Raw genomic sequence first — 18,649 nt, 5'->3', positions numbered from 1 at the left:
GACAGAGGTGGGTGGATCAATACAAATATCGACAGTAACGGAATATAGTCGAAACTTGAGGTAGGACTCTTTGGCCACCTTACGATTCGATTACGATCTGATTCAGAAACTACAATTGGATTTAAAATCGATTATTGATGCAGCTTTAATTTATGTATATTGATGCGGTTTTACATTTATTTTCGTTTCGCTAAATAACTGTTTATCACTTTTAAAAACAGTGCTTATATAATCAGAAGTTTTCATGACATCAAATTAATGGAAATGTGTAAAAAAACCTGAAACATAAGTACTCTATAAAGGAGCTGGTCGGATCTCTCTGTGAGGCTGCCGTCAGCCAAATTTTAGAACCGTCTGCATTACTGCAGTGTTTCCCACACATTCATTTATTTGTGGCGGCCCGCCATTAAAGAATTACGTCCGCCACAAATAAAAATAAAAAAAATATTTTATTTTTATTTTTTTTGTCCTGTCCAGCTTCTCAGGCAAATCATATAGTTGATGTAGATGCCCATATAGGCTGTTCAGATTTACTTTACAAAAGAGAAGTGTAGGATACTTCTCTTGTTGCCTTATTTGTATTTGACCACTACTGTTTTCTGTTTGTTTGTTACTGACTGTGGCAGGACACCTCTGCCTCTGTTTCACTTTATGTTGCTGGTAAATAATATGGTTGTAGTAGTAGGCTAAAGTTCAATTATTTAGTATGCACTAATTAAAGGGGCAGAGCTTTAAGAGACATTTTAGCTTTTATATATTATAAGATATATTTTTTGTAAGAACCACAATTAATAAATATATTTCAGTGAATAACTTCTTGTTCAAATCTGTATATAAATATGTACATAAAGTGTTGTAATTATATTGTAAGATGAATGGATGGATGGATGGACGTTTAAAACAAAACTGTTATTATTAATTAGTAAGTATACATTTTTTGAGCCTTTTTAGAGAAAATCATATCATTGTAGTAAATTATGCAAATTACTCGATGATGTCATGGTGACCACGCCCATTACCACGCCCCCACCACCACAGGTATCTTGGCAGTTTATGGGAAACACTGTACTGTATTTACAATAAATAGATTATCGACGTTTACTAACCGATTTTATAATCGTCCATGTCCGACTTGCGATGCAATTAAAAATCGATTATTTCCCCCACCTTTAGTCGATACTACAATGGTTAGATCGATATTTTTTTATTATCAAAAATCGTTAGTTGTTTTTGTTCTTGTTTAAGTTCTTAGGAAATAAGTTCCTGGATACAGGAGGACTTTCGGGTGAAAAAAAATAAGATTTATATCAGAACCAATAGTAGGAAATAGTTTAAATATGTAATTGATATTGTTACACTGCCATCCTGTGTTTGACTATAATTGTGATCAAAAATGTAATCATTCAATGATCTGGAAAATGTAAGTATAATTGGTGTTGGCATGGCCAATGATGCCCCTGTAACTATTTGGCAGTGGATCAATACCCACATTTGTAACTAATATAAAGTATCTAAACACCTGAAGAATAAGTGCTTATTACATTTGAAAAGGAATGTAGATAGAACAATGTTGCAACAGAAAGTAACACTATTTATAGTAGATTAGTAATAGTTTTGATAAAATAATACAAGCAAAAATGGCACAATATGTTACCGTATGCTTCAGCAGCAAAATTAGAAGCCTTTGTAACCTGTTTTAAAATTATTTTATTATTATCATTTGCATAACAAATATATATTATATATTGTATAAATTTGTGAGATACTATACATTGGTCTACAGTAGTATCAATAAGTCCTGGTCTCTAGGAAACACTACAATGCTGAATTGTAGCCAACAAAAGCATATACTTAAAGTAGCACATGGATCACGACTAGAGTAAACAGTTGCATAAGCAAATCAGCATTAGGGCGGTCAACTTTAATGTGGATAAGTGCAAGAAAAAAAGTGGATTAGATGAGTCTGGACCAGAAGCAGCAATAGAGGCTAAGAAGAGTGGACAATCCTGCGTACTCATCACCAGAAATGAACAGGAGTTGTATCCTTGAGTAAGGCTGTAATATCCCCTCTAATCTCCTACAATGGACTGTCAGCAGTGTGTCGTACAGTAAGAGTGTGTCCACACAATCAGATAAGTCACAGAAAGTATTCACTAATTGTGTCGTGTCCCACCACTTGTGCTGGGGAGAAGCGAGAGCCGCACCGGTGGAGTCAGATGATTCCCAGGCTTAAGAGTGGCACTGACAGGCGGTGCCACGCGGTGCTAACTCGGCTCTCGTTGCCAACCCCCACATAAACATTTAGTCACCACTATGACACACTTCCAACTTGGCCTTATGTCAAGCACCTTTTGGCTGGCAAAACTCCACATGGGTTTAAAGGCCTACTGAAACCCACTACTACCGACCACTAGGGCTGCAACTAACGATTAATTTGATCATCGATTAATCTGTCGATTATTACTTCGATTAATCGATTAATAATCGGATAGAAAAGACAAACTACATTTCTATCCTTTCCAGTATTTTATTGAAAAAAAACAGCATACTGGCACCATACTTATTTTGATTATTGTTTCTCAGCTGTATGTACATGTTGCAGTTTATAAATAAAGGTTTATTTAAAAAATAAAAATAAAAAAAAACTTTTTTTTTTTTTTTTTAAAGCCTCTGCGCATGCGCATAGCATAGATCCAACGAATCGATGACTAAATTAATCGGCAACTATTTTTATAATCGATTTTAATCGATTTAATCGATTAGTTGTTGCAGCCCTACCGACCACGCAGTCTGATAGTTTATATATCAATGATGAAATCTTAACATTGCAACACATGCCAATACGGCCGGGTTAACTTATAAAGTGACATTTAAAATTTCCCGGGAAATATCCGTCTGAAACGTCGCGGTATGATGACGTATGCGCGTGACGAAGCCAGAGTAACGGAAGTTATGGTACCCCGTAGAATCCTATACAAAAAGCTCTGTTTTCATTTCATAATTCCACAGTATTCTGGACATCTTTTGCAATTTGTTTAATGAACAATGAAGGCTGCAAAGAAGACAGTTGTAGGTGGGATCGGTGTATTAGCAGCGGACTACAGCAACACAACCAGGAGGACTTTGTTGGAGAGCAGACGCGCTAGCCGCCGACCTCACCTTGACTTCCTACGTCTCCGGGCCGCCAAACGCATCGGGTGAAGTCCTTCGTCCTTCCGCCGATCGCTGGAACGCAGGTGAGCACGGGTGTTGATGAGCAGATAAGGGCTGGCTGGCGTAGGTGGAGAGCTAATGTTTTTAGCATAGCTCTGTGCGGTCCGGTTGCTAAGTTAGCTTCAATGGCGTCGTTAGCACAGCATTGTTAACCTTCGCCAGCCTGGAAAGCATTAACCGTGTATTTACATGTCCACGGTTTAATAGTATTGTTGATTTTCTATCTATCCTTCCAGTCAGGGGTTTATTTCTTTTGTTTCTATATGCAGTTAAAGCACGATGCTATCACGTTAGCTCGTAGCTAAAGCATTTCGCCGATGTATTGTCGTGGAGATAAAAGGCACTGAATGTCCATTTCACGTTCTCGACTCTCATTTTCAAGAGGATATAGTATCCGAGGTGGTTTAAAATACAAATCCGTGATCCACAATAGAAAAAGGAGAGTGTGGAATCCAATGAGCCAGCTTGTACCTAAGTTACGGTCAGAGCGAAAAAAGATACGTCCATCACTGCCTCTCAAGTCCTTCACTGTAACGTTCCTCATCTACGAATCTTTCATCCTGGCTCAAATTTATGGGGTAATCGTCACTTTCTCGGTCCGAATCTCTGTCGCTGGATTATAAACAATGGGGAATTGTGAGGAATACTAGCTCCTGTGACGTCACGCTACTTCCGGTACAGGCAAGGCTTTTTTTTATCAGTGAGCAAACGTTGCGAACTTTATCGTCGATTTTCTCTACTAAATCCTTTCAGCAAAAATATGGCAATATCGCGAAATGATCAAGTATGACACATAGAATGGATCTGCTATTCCCGTTTAAATTAAAAAAAAACATTTCAGTAGGCCTTTAAGATCAATTAAATGGTTAGAGCGGCAAACTTTCACAGGATCTTGATTAAAGAATCCTCCAAAATAAAGTGTCTGCAAACAAATCCATTATGATCTACCTCTCACTATCAACATCAATTTAGTGGATACAAAAAACTAGGGCTGCAACAACTAATCGATTAAATCGATTAAAATTGATTATAAAAATAGTTGCCGGTTAATTTAGTCATCGATTCGTTGGATCTATGCTATGCGCATGCGCAGAGTCTTTTTTTTTTAATAAACCTTTATTTATAAACTGCAACATGTACAAACAGCTGAGAAACAATAATCAAAATAAGTATGGTGCCAGTATGCTGTTTTTTTCAATAAAATACTGGATAGGATAGAAATGTAGTTTGTCTCTTTTATCAGATTATTAATCGATTAATCGAAGTAATAATCGACAGATTAATCGATTATCAAATTAATCGTTAGTTGCAGCCCTACAAAAAAACAAACACTAAAATGCTAAATAAGCTCTGCTTCTTCCGACTTCTTTTCGGACATGTTAGAACGTGAAACTGTAAATGCGTAATGTAAACATTGTAAATGCGTAATGTAAACATTGTAACTGTGTAATGTAAATATTGTAAATGTGTAAACATTGTAAATGTGTAATGTAAACATTGTAACATTGTTATCCGTTACTTTTTTTCCTCCTCTTTTTTTAAACATGTCTTTTGTTGAATTCCAGAATTCCAGGTTTTCCGGGACATTTTTCCCCATTCCAAAATGAATTGGCCATTTTTCAAACTTTCACCATTTCTACATTTTTCAACCTATTCAAACCATTCTACCTTCAACATATTCCACCATTCTGGAAATTAATTTTTCCAAGTTCAAAAAAAATTCCAGGATTTTCCAGGATTCGTGGTTTTCCAATTTCCACCCTTTTTTCTGGCGACTACTCCTTCCACATTTTTCAATGTATTTCAACCGTTCTACCATCAAAACATTCCTCTTAATTAGGAAAAAAAAACAAAGTTGTTTTTTGAAATGGAAAAATTACCGGTTTTGCCGAAATTCCAGGAATTCCGTAATACAATTTCTCAATTCAACATGTTACTACTTCAACATTTCTCGACTGATTTGAAAATGTTCAACACCAACCATTCACCATTCAAGTTTTTTTTAACCATTTTTTAAAAAATTCCCGCTTTTCCTAAAATTCACAATTTTTCTGAAATTCTCATTGAAATCAATTGGACATTCTTCAAAGTTCCACAATTTCCAAATTTTTCATCTGATTCAAACCGTTCCAACTTCAAAATATTCAGCTTGTTCAGGAATTGTGTGCTCTACTTCAACAATTCTAAAAAAAATTCCCGGATTTCACGTAATTCCTTTTTTTTTTTTTTTTTGCATTTTCCCCATTCAAAATGAATTGGCCATTTTTCAAACTTTCACCATTTCCACATTTTTCAAACTATTCAAACCATTCTACCTTCAACATATTCCACCATTCTGGAAATTCTAACTATCATTTTTCCAAGTTCAAAAAAATTGCAGGATTTTCCAGAAATCCTGGTTTTCCAAAGCCCTATTTCCACCCTTTTTTCTGGCGACTACTCCTTCCACATTTTTCAATGTATTTCAACCATTCCACCATCAAAACATTCCTCTTAATTAGGACAAAAAACAAAGTTGTTTTTTGAACTGGAAAAATTCCCGGTTTTCCCGAAATTCCAGGAATTCCGTAATACAATTTCTTAATTCAACATATTACTACTTCAACATTTGTCGACCGATTTGAAAATGTTCAACATCAACCATTCAAGTTTTTTTTACAATTTTCAAAAAAATTCCTGCTTTTCCTAAAATTCACAATTTTTCCGAAATTCTCATTGAAATCAATGGGACATTCATCAAAGTTACACAATTTCCAAATTTTTCATCTGATTCAAACCGTTCCAACTTCAAAATATTCAGCCTGTTCAGGAATTGTGTGCTCTACTTCAACAATTCTAAAAAAAATTCCCGGATTTCCCGTAATTCCTTTTTTTTTTTTTTTTTTGCATTTTACCCATTCAAAATGAATTGGCCATTTTTCAAACTTTCACCATTTCCACATTTTTCAAACTATTCAAACCATTCTACCTTCAACATATTCCACCATTCTGGAAATTCTAACTATCATTTTTCCAAGTTCAAAAAAATTGCAGGATTTTCCAGAAATCCTGGTTTTCCAAAGCCCTATTTCCACCCTTTTTTCTGGCGACTACTCCTTCCACATTTTTCAATGTATTTCAACCATTCCACCATCAAAACATTCCTCTTAATTAGGACAAAAAACAAAGTTGTTTTTTGAACTGGAAAAATTCCCGGTTTTCCCGAAATTCCAGGAATTCCGTAATACAATTTCTTAATTCAACATATTACTACTTCAACATTTGTCGACCGATTTGAAAATGTTCAACATCAACCATTCAAGTTTTTTTTTACAATTTTCAAAAAAATTCCTGCTTTTCCTAAAATTCACAATTTTTCCGAAATTCTCATTGAAATCAATGGGACATTCATCAAAGTTACACAATTTCCAAATTTTTCATCTGATTCAAACCGTTCCAACTTCAAAATATTCAGCCTGTTCAGGAATTGTGTGCTCTACTTCAACAATTCTAAAAAAAATTCCCGGATTTCACGTAATTCCTTTTTTTTTTTTTTGCATTTTCCCCATTCAAAATGAATTGGCCATTTTTCAAACTTTCACAATTTCCACATTTTTCAACCTATTCAAACCATTCTACTTCCAACCCATTCCACCATTCTGGAAATTCAAACTATCATTTTTCCAAGTTCAAAAAAATTCCAGGATTTTCCAGAAATCCTGGTTTCCCAAAGCCCTATTTACACCCTTTTTTCTGGCGACTACTCCTTCCACATTTTTCAATGTATTTCAACCGTTCCACCGTCAAAACATTCCTCTTAATTAGGACAAAAAACAAAGTTGTTTTTTGAACTGGAAAAATTCCCGGTTTTCCCGAAATTCCAGGAATTCTGTAATACAATTTGTTAATTCAACATGTTACTATCTAAACATTTCTCGACCGATTTGAAAATTTTCAACACCAACCATTTCAACTCATTCAGACCATTCAAGTTTAATTTTTCATCTGATTCAAACCGTTCCAACTTCAAAATATTCAGCCTGTTCAGGAATTGTGTGCTCTACTTCAACAATTCTAAAAAAAATTCCCAGATTTCCCGTAATTCCTTTTTTTTGTTTGCATTTTCCCTACTCAAAATGAATTGGCCATTTTTCCAACTTCCACCATTTCCACATTTTTCAACCGATTCAAACCATTTCACCTTCAACACAATCCACTATCCTGGAAATTAAACAACCTTTTTTCCAAGTTCCAAAAAATTCCAGGATTTTCCAGAACTCCTGGTGTTTCAAAGCCTTATTTCCACCTTTTTTTCTGGCAACTACTCCTTCCACATTTTTCAACGCATTTCAACCGTTCCACCGTCAAAACATTTCTCTTAATCAGGAGAAAAAAGGAAGTTGTTTTTGAACTGGAAAAATTCCCGGTTTTCCCGAAATTCCGTAATATAATTTCTCAATTCAACATGTTACTACTTCAACATTTCTCGACCAATTTGAAAAATTCCAACACCAACCATTTCAACTCATTCAGACCATTCAAGTTTTTTTTACCATTTTCAAAAATATTCCCGCTTTTCCCAAACTCCCAATTTTTTCTGAAATTCCCATTGAAATCATTGTCACATTCTTCAAAGTTCAACAACTCCCACATGTTTCATCTGATTCAAACTGTTCCAACTTTAAAATATTCCGCCTGTTTGGGAACGGTGTGCTAAACTTCAACAATTTTTCAAAAATTCCAGGATTTCAGTTCAACTTCAGCATTTACACGCAATTCCTTCAAGAATTGTCACATTTAGTTGCAAATAAAATTGCATTTTAGCAAATGTGAGCAGGACTTGGCTGCAAGCACCAAATGGGCTGTGGATTAGGTCTACTAGTTTATGGTCTGAAAAGGAGGAGCAAAATAAAGCTGAGTGAGAAAATGAATACATTTACCTACACTATATTGCCAAAAGTATTAGGCCACCCATCCAAATGATCAGAATCAGGTGTTTTAATCACTTGGCCCGGCCACAGGTGTATAAAATCAAGCACTTAAGCATGGAGACTGTTTCTACAAACATTTGTGAAAGAATGGGCCGCTCTCAGTGATTTCCAGCGTGCCGCTCTCAGTGATTTCCAGCGTGGAACTGTCATAGGATGCCACCTGTGCAACAAATCCAGTCATGAAATTTACTCGCTCCTAGACATTCCAAAGTCAACCGTCTGCTTTATTATAAGAAAATGGAAGCGTTTGGGAACAACAGCAACTCAGCCACCAAGTGGTAGGCCACGTAAACTGACAGAGAGGGGTCAGCGGATGCTGTAGCGCATAGTGCAAAGAGGTCGCAGACTTTCTGCACATTTTGGACAATTCCATGCTCCCAACCTTGTGGGAACAGTTTGGAGCGGGCCCCTTCCTCTTCCAACATGACTGTGCACCAGTGCACAAAGCAAAGTCCATAAAGACATGGATGACAGAGTCTGGTGTGGATGAACTTGACTGGCCTGCACAGAGTCCTGACCTGAACCTGATAGAACACCATTGGGATGAATTAGAACGGAGACTGAGAGCCAGGCCTTTTCCACCAACATCGTTGTGTGACCTCACCAATGCGCTTTTGGAAGAATGGTGGAAAATTCCTATAAACACACTCCGCAACCTTGTGGACAGCCTTTCCAGAAGAGTTGAAGCTGTAATAGCTGCAAAAGGTGGACCCACATCATATTGAACCCTATGGGTTGGGAATGGGATGGCACTTGATGAAGTTCATATGTGAGTCAAATACTTTTGGCAATATAGTGTGTATTGGAAACATTTTCAAACTGCAAATCATCTTACATTAGCTCTTGTTAGCTGGGGAACGTCTGCATTATATTGTGGCAAAACCGTTTATATTGACTTCAAGCTAACTTTTCAGAACTATACATAATTACCTTTCAATTTATCACCATACAATTTGGTGAGCTTCGTGTCAAAATACGGTAGTCTTTGCTGAATAATGTATTTATAAAAGGAAAGAGTCAATAATTTAGTAGGCTAAATAAAACGTTAGCTAGAACCTCATTCCTATTAGATGACGTCAGCAGCCAGGATGCTATGCTAGCTATTTATTTCCACTGTTGTGGGCGTCGCCAAAATGTTAGCCCACGAATATATTTAATCGTAAAGGCCACCGGACAGCAAATAAATCATTTTAAAAGGCTGACCTACCTATGCATTGACCCACTGGAGTGCTGTATGGATTACCCAGTAAGAACTCCATTTTGACAACAAACAATCGGCTTGAGGATGACAGGCGGAGGCTCGCAAGTTGTCCACTTAAGGCCCGCCCTAAGTGTAATCCTATTGGACAACACGCATCTTCAACTTGAACATGATTGGCCAACAAGGCTGTCAGTCGCGGTCAGCGTCCCAAACTATCAATACAAATGTTATTCACATGAACTTAAATTGCGATGTATTTTTAAAAAAACTCACTAGTGAAAAACATTCAATAAAAAAACACGAGAGTAACAGTAGCCAAGCATTTTACTTTTCAAGTTTGACATTGTAATGTACGCTATTTTGACGTCGACCATTTGTATTTACGAGTGTACTTGAACGCAGCAGGCTGTTGCTATGTGACAGCTTGTAAACAAGAGGAAGGGTGAGAAGCTTAATAGTTTACCTTGTGTAAAAAAACTGTTCATTTTAGTTCAAATTGCTTGTGTTCACATAAATAATGCAATCTTTAGATGCATTATTTTAGCTAATTGTTAGTGATTAACGTTACCTGACATGACAAGTGTACTTTTGTGACATAGATAGATAGATAGATAGATAGATAGATAGATAGATAGATAGATAGATAGATAGATAGATAGATAGATAGATAGATAGATAGATAGATAGATAGATAGATAGATAGATAGATAGATAGATAGATAGTACTTTATTGATTCCTTCAGGAGAGTTCCCTCAGGAAAATTCCAATTCAAATTCCAGCAGCAGTGTACAGATTTGAGATAGAATTTTAAATAATTTTTAAAAATGTAAACAATGGAGGAATAAATGGAAATAAAATAGAAAAAAATAACAATAAGAATACAAATAAAAAGTAACAATAAGAATACAAATATAACAGTAAAAATAAGAATATAACAAGAGAAACTAGGCAGTAGTGACCATGTTATGAAGAGAAGAAAATGAAGAACATGTGATGTTTATATTGCACCTTTAAAATGTACTGCACTGTTTTTTGTTGCAGTTTATTTCAGTATTATTATTGCTTTGCGTCCCCTGTCATCCTAGTTTCATTCCGATCGTAGAGCCGGCCCGCCTGTTTAGTTTCTCCAGTCTGGAGCTGTCCTTCTTAGACATAAACTAGGTATTAACGTTTGAATAGTCTTTCTTTCTTTAAACAACAGGTTGTTGAAGCAAGTGCAGTCATGTGTGCCAGCAAAGAAACCCCCAACATGAGCTGCTATCACGGTGCATCTAAACCCGTTTATGTCGACGAGGAGCTTCTGCAGGAGGCTGTACTGGAACAAGGACTTCAAGATCAAGCTGAACGTATTGCCAAAGAAGAAGGAATCCACTATAATGACGCCCTTAGGTTGAGTCTGGAATACAGAAGTGAGTACAAAATACAGGCTACAACGTGTTCAATGTGGATAAGTTATACAGTATACTCTCTTTATAAGTTATACTCTCTTTAAGAAAGGGAACCGGAGGGTGTGTTTCAACTATCGTGGGATCACACTCCTCAGCCTTCCCGGTAAGGTCTATTCAGGTGTACTGGAGAGGAGGCTACGCCGAATAGTCCAACCTCGGATTCAGGAGGAACAGTGTGGTTTTCGTCCTGGTCGTGGAACTGTGGACCAGCTCTGTATACTCTGGGCAGGGTCCTTGAGGATGCATGGGAGTTTGCCCAACCAGTCTACATGTGCTTTGTGGACTTGGAGAAGTCATTCGACCGTGTGGAAGTCCTGTGGGGAGTGCTCAGAGAGTATGGGGTATCGGACTGTCTGATTGTGGCGGTCCGCTCCCTGTATGATCAGTGTCAGAGCTTGGTCTCGCAGTAAGTCGGACCCGTTTCCAGTGAGGGTTGGACTCCGCCAAGGCTGCCCTTTGTCACCGGTTCTGTTCATAACTTTTATGGACAGAATTTCTAGGCGCAGTCATGGCGTTGAAGGGATCCGGTTTGGTGGCTGCAGGATTAGGTCTCTGCTTTTTGCAGATGATGTGGTCCTGATGGCTTCTTCTGGCCAGGATCTTCAGCTCTCACTGGATCGGTTTGCAGCAGAGTATGAAACGAGTCCATGGTTCTCGCTCGGAAAAGGGTGGAGTGCCATCTCCGGGTTGGGGAGGAGATCTTGCCCCAAGTGGAGGTGTTCAAGTACCTCGGAGTCTTGTTCACGAGTGAGGGAAGAGTGGATCGTGAGATCGACAGGCGGATCGGTGCGGCATCTTCAGTAATGCGGACGCTGTATCAATCCGTTGTGGTGAAGAAGGAGCTGAGTCGGAAGGTAAAGCTCTCAATTTACCGGTCGTTCTACGTTTCCATCCTCACCTATGGTTATGAGCTTAGGTTTATGACCGAAAGGACAAGATCACGGGTACAAGCGGCCGAAATGAGTTTCTTCCACCGGGGAGCGGGTCTCTCCCTTAGAGATAGGGTAAGAAGCTCAAAGTATAGCCGCTGTACCTCCACATCAAGAGGAGCCAGATGAGGTGGTTCGGGCATCTGGTCAGGATGTCACCCGAACGCCTCCCTAGGGAGGTGTTTCGGGCCCGTCCGACCGGTAGGAGGCCACGGGGAAGACCCAGGACACGTTGGGAAGACTATGTCTCCCGGCTGGCCTGGGAACGCATCGGGATCCCCCGGGAGGAGCTGGATGAAGTGGCTGGGGAGAGGGAAGTCTGGGCTTCTCTGCTTAGGCTGCTTCTGCCACGACCCGACCTCGGATAAGCAGAAGAAGATGGATGGAAGTTATACAGTAGTTATATTTTCTTCCACAGACATCCGGAGGATAGACCACCTATGGGAGTTTACGTCCTTGACCAAGCTCAACTTGAACAACAACTTCATCAAGAAGATGGAGGGATTGAACCATCTTGTTAACCTGACATGGCTCAGTAAGGTCGACATCCAATTAATTATAAACTTGCAAGGAATGACGATTCTGTTCTTCTAGATTTGTCGTTTAACAACATTGAGAAAATCGAGGGTCTGGAGGGTCTTCAGAAGCTGGAAGTGCTCAAGTTGTCCAATAACAGGATCTCTTTTGTTGAAAACATGGACAACCTTGTGGAGCTCACTATTTTATGCCTTGCTAACAACCTTCTCCAGCAATTGAACAATGTAACGTAAAAGCCGCACCACAAAACAACATATTTTTGGAGTGTTTTGCTAACGATGTGTTTTTTTTTAAGGTGGTTTATCTCAGGAGGTTCAAGAAACTCTTCACCCTCAATATAGAGGGAAATCCCATCCCTGAGGAGAGCTGTGAGGATAAATACCTGATTTTCATTGCTGCTTACTTTCAACAACTGAAGTTCCTGAACAACATATTTCTCAATGAGGATATCGTGAGTACAAAGAGTGCATACACCTACTGTAGACCTGAAGCCATGCAGGTGTGTACCCCGTGTTGACAGTTTAAGTAATACATACTGTATTGTTTTGGATGTGCAGAGAAATAGGGCAAATATAAAGTACAACCTTGACATTGAGGAGATGAACCAAGGGGAGTTACAGCGGCAGCAAGCTGTGGAGGAAAATAGAAAGCAGGAGGCTGAACTACAACGGCACGAGGTATGGTCAATTAACTAAAGGCCTACTGAAATGAATTTTTTTTTTATTTAAACGGGGATAGCAGATCCATTCTGTGTCACACTTGATCATTTCGCGATATTGCCATATTTTTGCTGAAAGGATTTAGTAGAGAACATCGACGATAAAGTTTGCAACTTTTGGTCGCTGATAAAAAAAAGCCTTGCCTGTACCGGAAGTAGCGTGACGTCGCAGGTTGAAGTGCTCCTCACATTTCCCCATTGTTTACACCAGCAGCGAGAGCGATTCGGACCGAGAAAGTGACGATTATCCCATTAATTTGAGCCAGGATGAAAGATTTGTGGATGAGGAACGTGAGAGTGAAGGACTAGAGTGCAGTGCAGGACGCATCTTTTTTTGCTCTGACTGTAACTTAGGTACAAGCTGGCTCATTGGATTCCACACTTTCTCCTTTTTCTATTGTGGATCACGGATTTGTATTTTAAACCACCTCGGATACTATATCCTCTTGAAAATGAGAGTCGAGAACGCGAATTGGACATTCACAGTGACTTTTATCTCCACGACAATAGATCGGCAAAGCACTTTAGCTACGGAGCTAACGTGATAGCATTGGGCTTAACTGCAGATAGAAACAAAAGAAATAAACCCCTGACTGGAAGGATAGACAGAAGATCAACAATACTATTAAACCATGGACATGTAACTACACGGTTAATGCTTTCCAGCCTGGCGAAGCTTAACAATGCTGTTGCTAACGACGCCATTGAAGCTAACTTAGCAACGGGACCTCACAGAGCTATGCTAAAAACATTAGCTATCCACCTACGCCAGCCAGCCCTCATCTGCTCATCAACACCCGTTTTTTTCTTCTTTTTTTTTTCATAAAGAAATACAATCATGTGTGCTTACGGAATGTATCCCTGCAGACTGTATTGATCTATATTGATATATAATGTATATATTGTGTTTTTTATGTTGATTTAATTTTTAAAAAAATAAATAAATAAATAAATATTTTTTTATTTCTTGTGCGGCCCGGTACCAATCGGTCCACGGACCGGTACCGGGCCACGGCCCGGTGGTTGGGGACCACTGCTTTAGAGGTCATCAGATTTGCCTGTGAATTTATCCAATTTCACCTAATTGGCCCCAAAAAAAATCTAATTACTACAATAAATGTATTTTTGTTCATCTAGTTCGGTAGTCAGCAACCCGCGGCTCCCTGGAGCATTTTTTAAAAATGATTGAAAATGGAAAAAGATGGGGGAAAATTATTTATTTGTTTTAGTATGTTTTTTGTTTGAGGACAAACATGACACAAAGCTTCCCAATTGTTAAAAAGCCCACTGTTTAATATGTTTGTGTTTATGCTTCACTGATGAGAGCATTTGGTGAACATTGTTTTGTCCTACTAATTTCGGCGGTTCTTGAACTCACCATAGTGTGGACTGTGACGCAACAGTTTGTTTACATCAGGGGAGTCCAAAGTGCGGCCCGGGGGCCATTTGCGGCCCGCAGGTCATTTTTTAACGGCACATTCTAAAAATACGATGAAAAAAAAATAAAAAACATAAAAAGTGGTATAAAAGAGCAAACAGGTGAAATGTAACAAGAAAATGTTGCATTATTGACTCTAATAACACAAAGCTGCCATGCAGGCTGTTTCTTTCTTTAAAAAATAATAATGAATCAAAATCAATGTCATTATGAATTATTGACCTATTCAAGGCTACATTTAGTTCACATTAAATATTCCACTTGAAATGTTGCATATTTTTTGGTTGCCATTTAAAAAACAAAGTTTTTAAAAGAAGGGCCTAAAACGAATAAAGAAAAAACATAAACAACAATAAAACTTGTAATTGACGGATAGATCTGTAGTTGATCTTGAGACTATTGTGGTAAAAGTAAAAAAAAAATGTTGGATTTATTTTTTTAAACTTTACTGAGCAGTACCCTTTTGGATCCCCAATCATTTTAGTGGGACTTTTTTTTTTTTTTTAAGTGTCATTGCTCAAAAAAATAATGAATGTTGTTATGAGTTATTGACCTTTTTAAGATTCCAATTATCATATAATCTCAAATATTCCACTTTTAAATTTTATTGGGGGAAAATATTGCATATTTTGTGTTTTTTTCCATAAAAAAAACACGGTTTTCCTTGACACAAATGGCATACAACTTAAATCTTTAAAAGCGTTATATTGACAGATGGACCTAATGTTGATCTAAAGATTTAAACCTTGAATAATAATAATAATAATAATACTAAATAATGACACATTTGTAATATTTTTTTTGACCAAAACCTTTTGAGGTCCCCGGGATCAAGTCTGAGTGGAGGCCTGAATGTATTTTTTTTATACATACATTGTATTGGTTTTTAAAATAAAAAAATATCAAAATGGCCCCCGTTTGCTTCGATTAACCTCAGTGGAAAAAGTTTGGACACCCCTGGTTTACATGTAAAATATTCCACTCCTTCTTTGTCTCATTTTGTCCACCAAACGTCTTATGCTGTGCGTGAATGCACAATGGTGAGCTTTGTTGATGTTATTGACTTGTTGGAGTGCTAATCAGGCATATTCGGTCAGTACCATGAATTGTACGTGGACCCCGACTTAAACAAGTTGAAAAACTTATTGGGGTGTTACCATTTAGTGGTCAATTGTACGGAATATGTACTGTACTGTGCAATCTACTAATAAAAGTTTCAATTAGGGATGTCCGATAATGGCTTTTTGCCGATATCCGATATTCCGATATTGTCCAACTCTTTAATAACCGATACCGATATCAACCGATACCGATATCAACCGATATATGCAGTCGTGGAATTAACACATTATTATGCCTAATTTGGACAACCAGGTATGGTGAAGATATGGTACTTTTTTAAAAAATTAGTAAAATAAGATAAATAAATTAAAAACATTTTCTTGAATAAAAAAGAAAGTACAACAATATAAAAACAGTTACATAGAAACTAGTAATGAATGAAAATTAGTAAAATGAATTGTTAAAGGTTAGTACTATTAGTGGAGCAGCAGCACGCACAATCATGTGTGCTTACGGACTGTATCCCTTGCAGACTGTATTGATATATATTGATATATAATGTAGGAACCAGAATATTAATAACAGAAAGAAACAACCCTTTTGTGTGAATGAGTGTAGATGGGGGAGGGAGGTTTTTTGGGTTGGTGCACTAATTGTAAGTGTATCTTGTGTTTTTTATGTTGATTTAATAAAAAATACAAAAAAATACAAAAAAACGATACCGATAATAAAAAAACCGATACCGATAATTTCCGATATTACATTTTAACGCATATATCGGCCGATAATATCGGCAGGCCGATATTATCGGACATCTCTAGTTTTAATCAATCAATCAATCAATCAATCAAGTAGATGTACATTTATTTTTCGCCAGTTAATTTTGAGTCCCATCTTATGTATATTTGATTAGTATTTATTTTGCTAAGCCTAAAGTTTGTGTTTTGAATAAATAATAATATTTGTGATTAACATATGCTTTGAAAACTGCAAGTAGGTTAGATATAATTATTGAATACGATTAAAATAAATAGTAAGATTAATGATTCGGTGTTAATAATTGAGTGGGCCTAAAGCCCCTCTGTAGTGGAAAAGTTGGCCACCGAGGAGAGCCCCTGCTTTAGGATATATTTTAAGATGTGTAGCAAAGCCTATTTTTATTTTTTTTTTAGACAGATTGTGCTGTGTACATGGGCAGGGCATATCTAGCTAGGGGCTCAATCTATGAGGAAGGAGGTTGTTCCTTCATGACGTCTTAAAAACTTCAAAACTGACTTTGTGAGTGCCTCTTCTCTCAAATGCAAAGCAAACGTAAGAAGGATCATATATTTTTCTTATGCTTAGTTCTCATAAACAGTGTCTGGGGATACATATTACTGCTCATGAAAAAGTCAATGACCTTTGAAGATCACACATTGTCAATGTTTTAATGTTGTGTCGCTCCAGGATGCCTTTGTGGAGCAGCTGAACGGATCTCATCTCTATAACAACATATTCCAGAATGACACAGAGGCGGACAAGCTACACTGCCTCCCTGGAGTGGACGAGTTACTTGAGGGATATCCTTTTTTTTTTGGCATGAATGAACATTTGATTGTGATATTAGACTGTATTGTTTGCAATGGGTCATAAATCAATGCACATGTTACAAAACCCTAAACCAGTGAAGTTGTCACGTTGTGTAAATGGTAAATAGAAACAGAATACAATGATTTGCAAATCCTTTCCAACTTATATTCAATTGAATAGACTGCAAAGACAAGATATTTAATGTTTAAACTGAGAAACTTTGTTATTTTTTGCAAATATTAGCTCATTTGGAATTTGATGCCTGCAACATGTTTCAAAAAAGCTGGCACAAGTGGCAAAAAAGACTGAGAAAGTTGAAGGAATGCTCATCAAACACTTATTTGGAACATCCCACAGGTGAACAGGCTAATTGGGAACAGGTGGGTGCCATGATTGGGTATAAAAGCAGCTTCCGTGAAATGCTCAGTCATTCACAAACAAGGATGGGGCGAGGGTCACCACTTTGTCAACAAATGCCTGAGAAAATCGTCCAACAGTTTAAGAACAACATTTCTCAACCAGCTATTGCAAGGAATTTAGGGATTTCACCATCTACGGTCTGTAATATCATCAAAAGGTTCAGAGAATCTGGAGAAATCACTGCAAGTAAATGGCAAGGCCTTGACCGTCAATCCCTCAGGCGGTACTGTATCAAGAAGCAACATCAGTGGGTAAAGGATATCACCACATGGGCTCAGGAACACTTCAGAAAACCACTGTCAGTAACTACTGTTAGTCGCTACATCTGTAAGTGCAAGTTAAAACTCTACTATGCAAAGCAAAAGCCATTTATCAACAACACCCGGGAACGCCGCCGGCTTCGCTGGGCCCGAGCTCATCTAAGATGGACTGATGCAAAGTGGAAAAGTGTTCTGTGGTCTGACGAGTCCACTGTGGAAGTCGCTGTCTTGCGGCTCCACAGATATGCACGTCAAAGTACACAAGCGTACAGATTTGACAACAGGTTTAATGTTTTTCAACACAACCATCAAATATTACGTCTCTCTCCAAACTTCCTCTTTCTCCTGCACCCGGCCGCTCACTCTTAAAGACAACAGATGATTAGATTAACACGTGCCACCTGTGAAATCTGATCACCTGCCAGCTGTGTCTCGCCGTCAGCACATGCCTCGCCCCTGCCCGATGGCGCTCGTCCTCAGCACCACGGACAGCGGCGGTGACTTTTACTCCTACAGACAGCGCTGGCCACACCTCCCCCCACATCCACATTCCATTTTTTTTTTTTTTTGGAAACTGGACGTTGTGTTCTCCGGACCAAAGAGGAAAAGAACCATCCGGACTGTTATAGGCACAAAGTTCAAAGCCCAGTATCTGTGATGGTATGGGGGTGTATTAGTGCCCAAGACATTAATACCATTAATGCTGAAAGGTACATACAGGTTTTGGAGCAACATATGTTGCCATCCAAGCAACGTTGTCATGGACGCCCCTGCTTATTTCAGCAAGACAATGCCAAGCCACGTGTTACAACAGCGTGGCTTCGTAGTAAAAGAGTGCGGGTACTAGACTGGCCTGCCTGTAGTCCAGACCTGTCTCCTATTG

General features: G+C 38.1%; 2 protein-coding genes across 6 annotated transcripts in view; one reads left to right on the top strand and one right to left on the bottom strand.

Moving 5' to 3' along the window:
* Positions 1–9,515, bottom strand: part of LOC133642890 (TOM1-like protein 2) — a 52,324-nt gene extending 42,809 nt beyond the window's left edge. For all 5 annotated transcript variants that reach the window (XM_062037303.1, XM_062037304.1, XM_062037305.1 and 2 more), the window contains exon 1: positions 9,391–9,515. In XM_062037303.1, coding sequence (XP_061893287.1) covers positions 9,391–9,442 — 52 coding nt within the window. In that variant the 5' untranslated portion in view covers positions 9,443–9,515. The remainder of the gene's footprint in view (positions 1–9,390) is intronic.
* Positions 9,516–10,393: 878 nt separating this feature from the next.
* The window catches only part of drc3 (dynein regulatory complex subunit 3), a 30,404-nt gene continuing 22,148 nt past the window's right edge, over positions 10,394–18,649 (top strand). Inside the window, exons 1-6 of the mRNA XM_062036398.1 lie at positions 10,394–10,794; positions 12,181–12,297; positions 12,357–12,523; positions 12,595–12,750; positions 12,857–12,976; positions 16,964–17,076. Of these exons, the coding sequence (XP_061892382.1) occupies positions 10,608–10,794; positions 12,181–12,297; positions 12,357–12,523; positions 12,595–12,750; positions 12,857–12,976; positions 16,964–17,076 (860 nt within the window). The 5' untranslated portion in view covers positions 10,394–10,607. The remainder of the gene's footprint in view (positions 10,795–12,180; positions 12,298–12,356; positions 12,524–12,594; positions 12,751–12,856; positions 12,977–16,963; positions 17,077–18,649) is intronic.

Source organism: Entelurus aequoreus, linkage group LG25 (genome assembly GCF_033978785.1).
Source record: "Entelurus aequoreus isolate RoL-2023_Sb linkage group LG25, RoL_Eaeq_v1.1, whole genome shotgun sequence".
In the NCBI taxonomy this organism is placed as follows: domain Eukaryota; kingdom Metazoa; phylum Chordata; class Actinopteri; order Syngnathiformes; family Syngnathidae; genus Entelurus; species Entelurus aequoreus.
The sequence above is the reverse complement of the archived record's forward strand: the minus strand, read 5'-3'. Positions and strand labels throughout refer to the sequence as shown.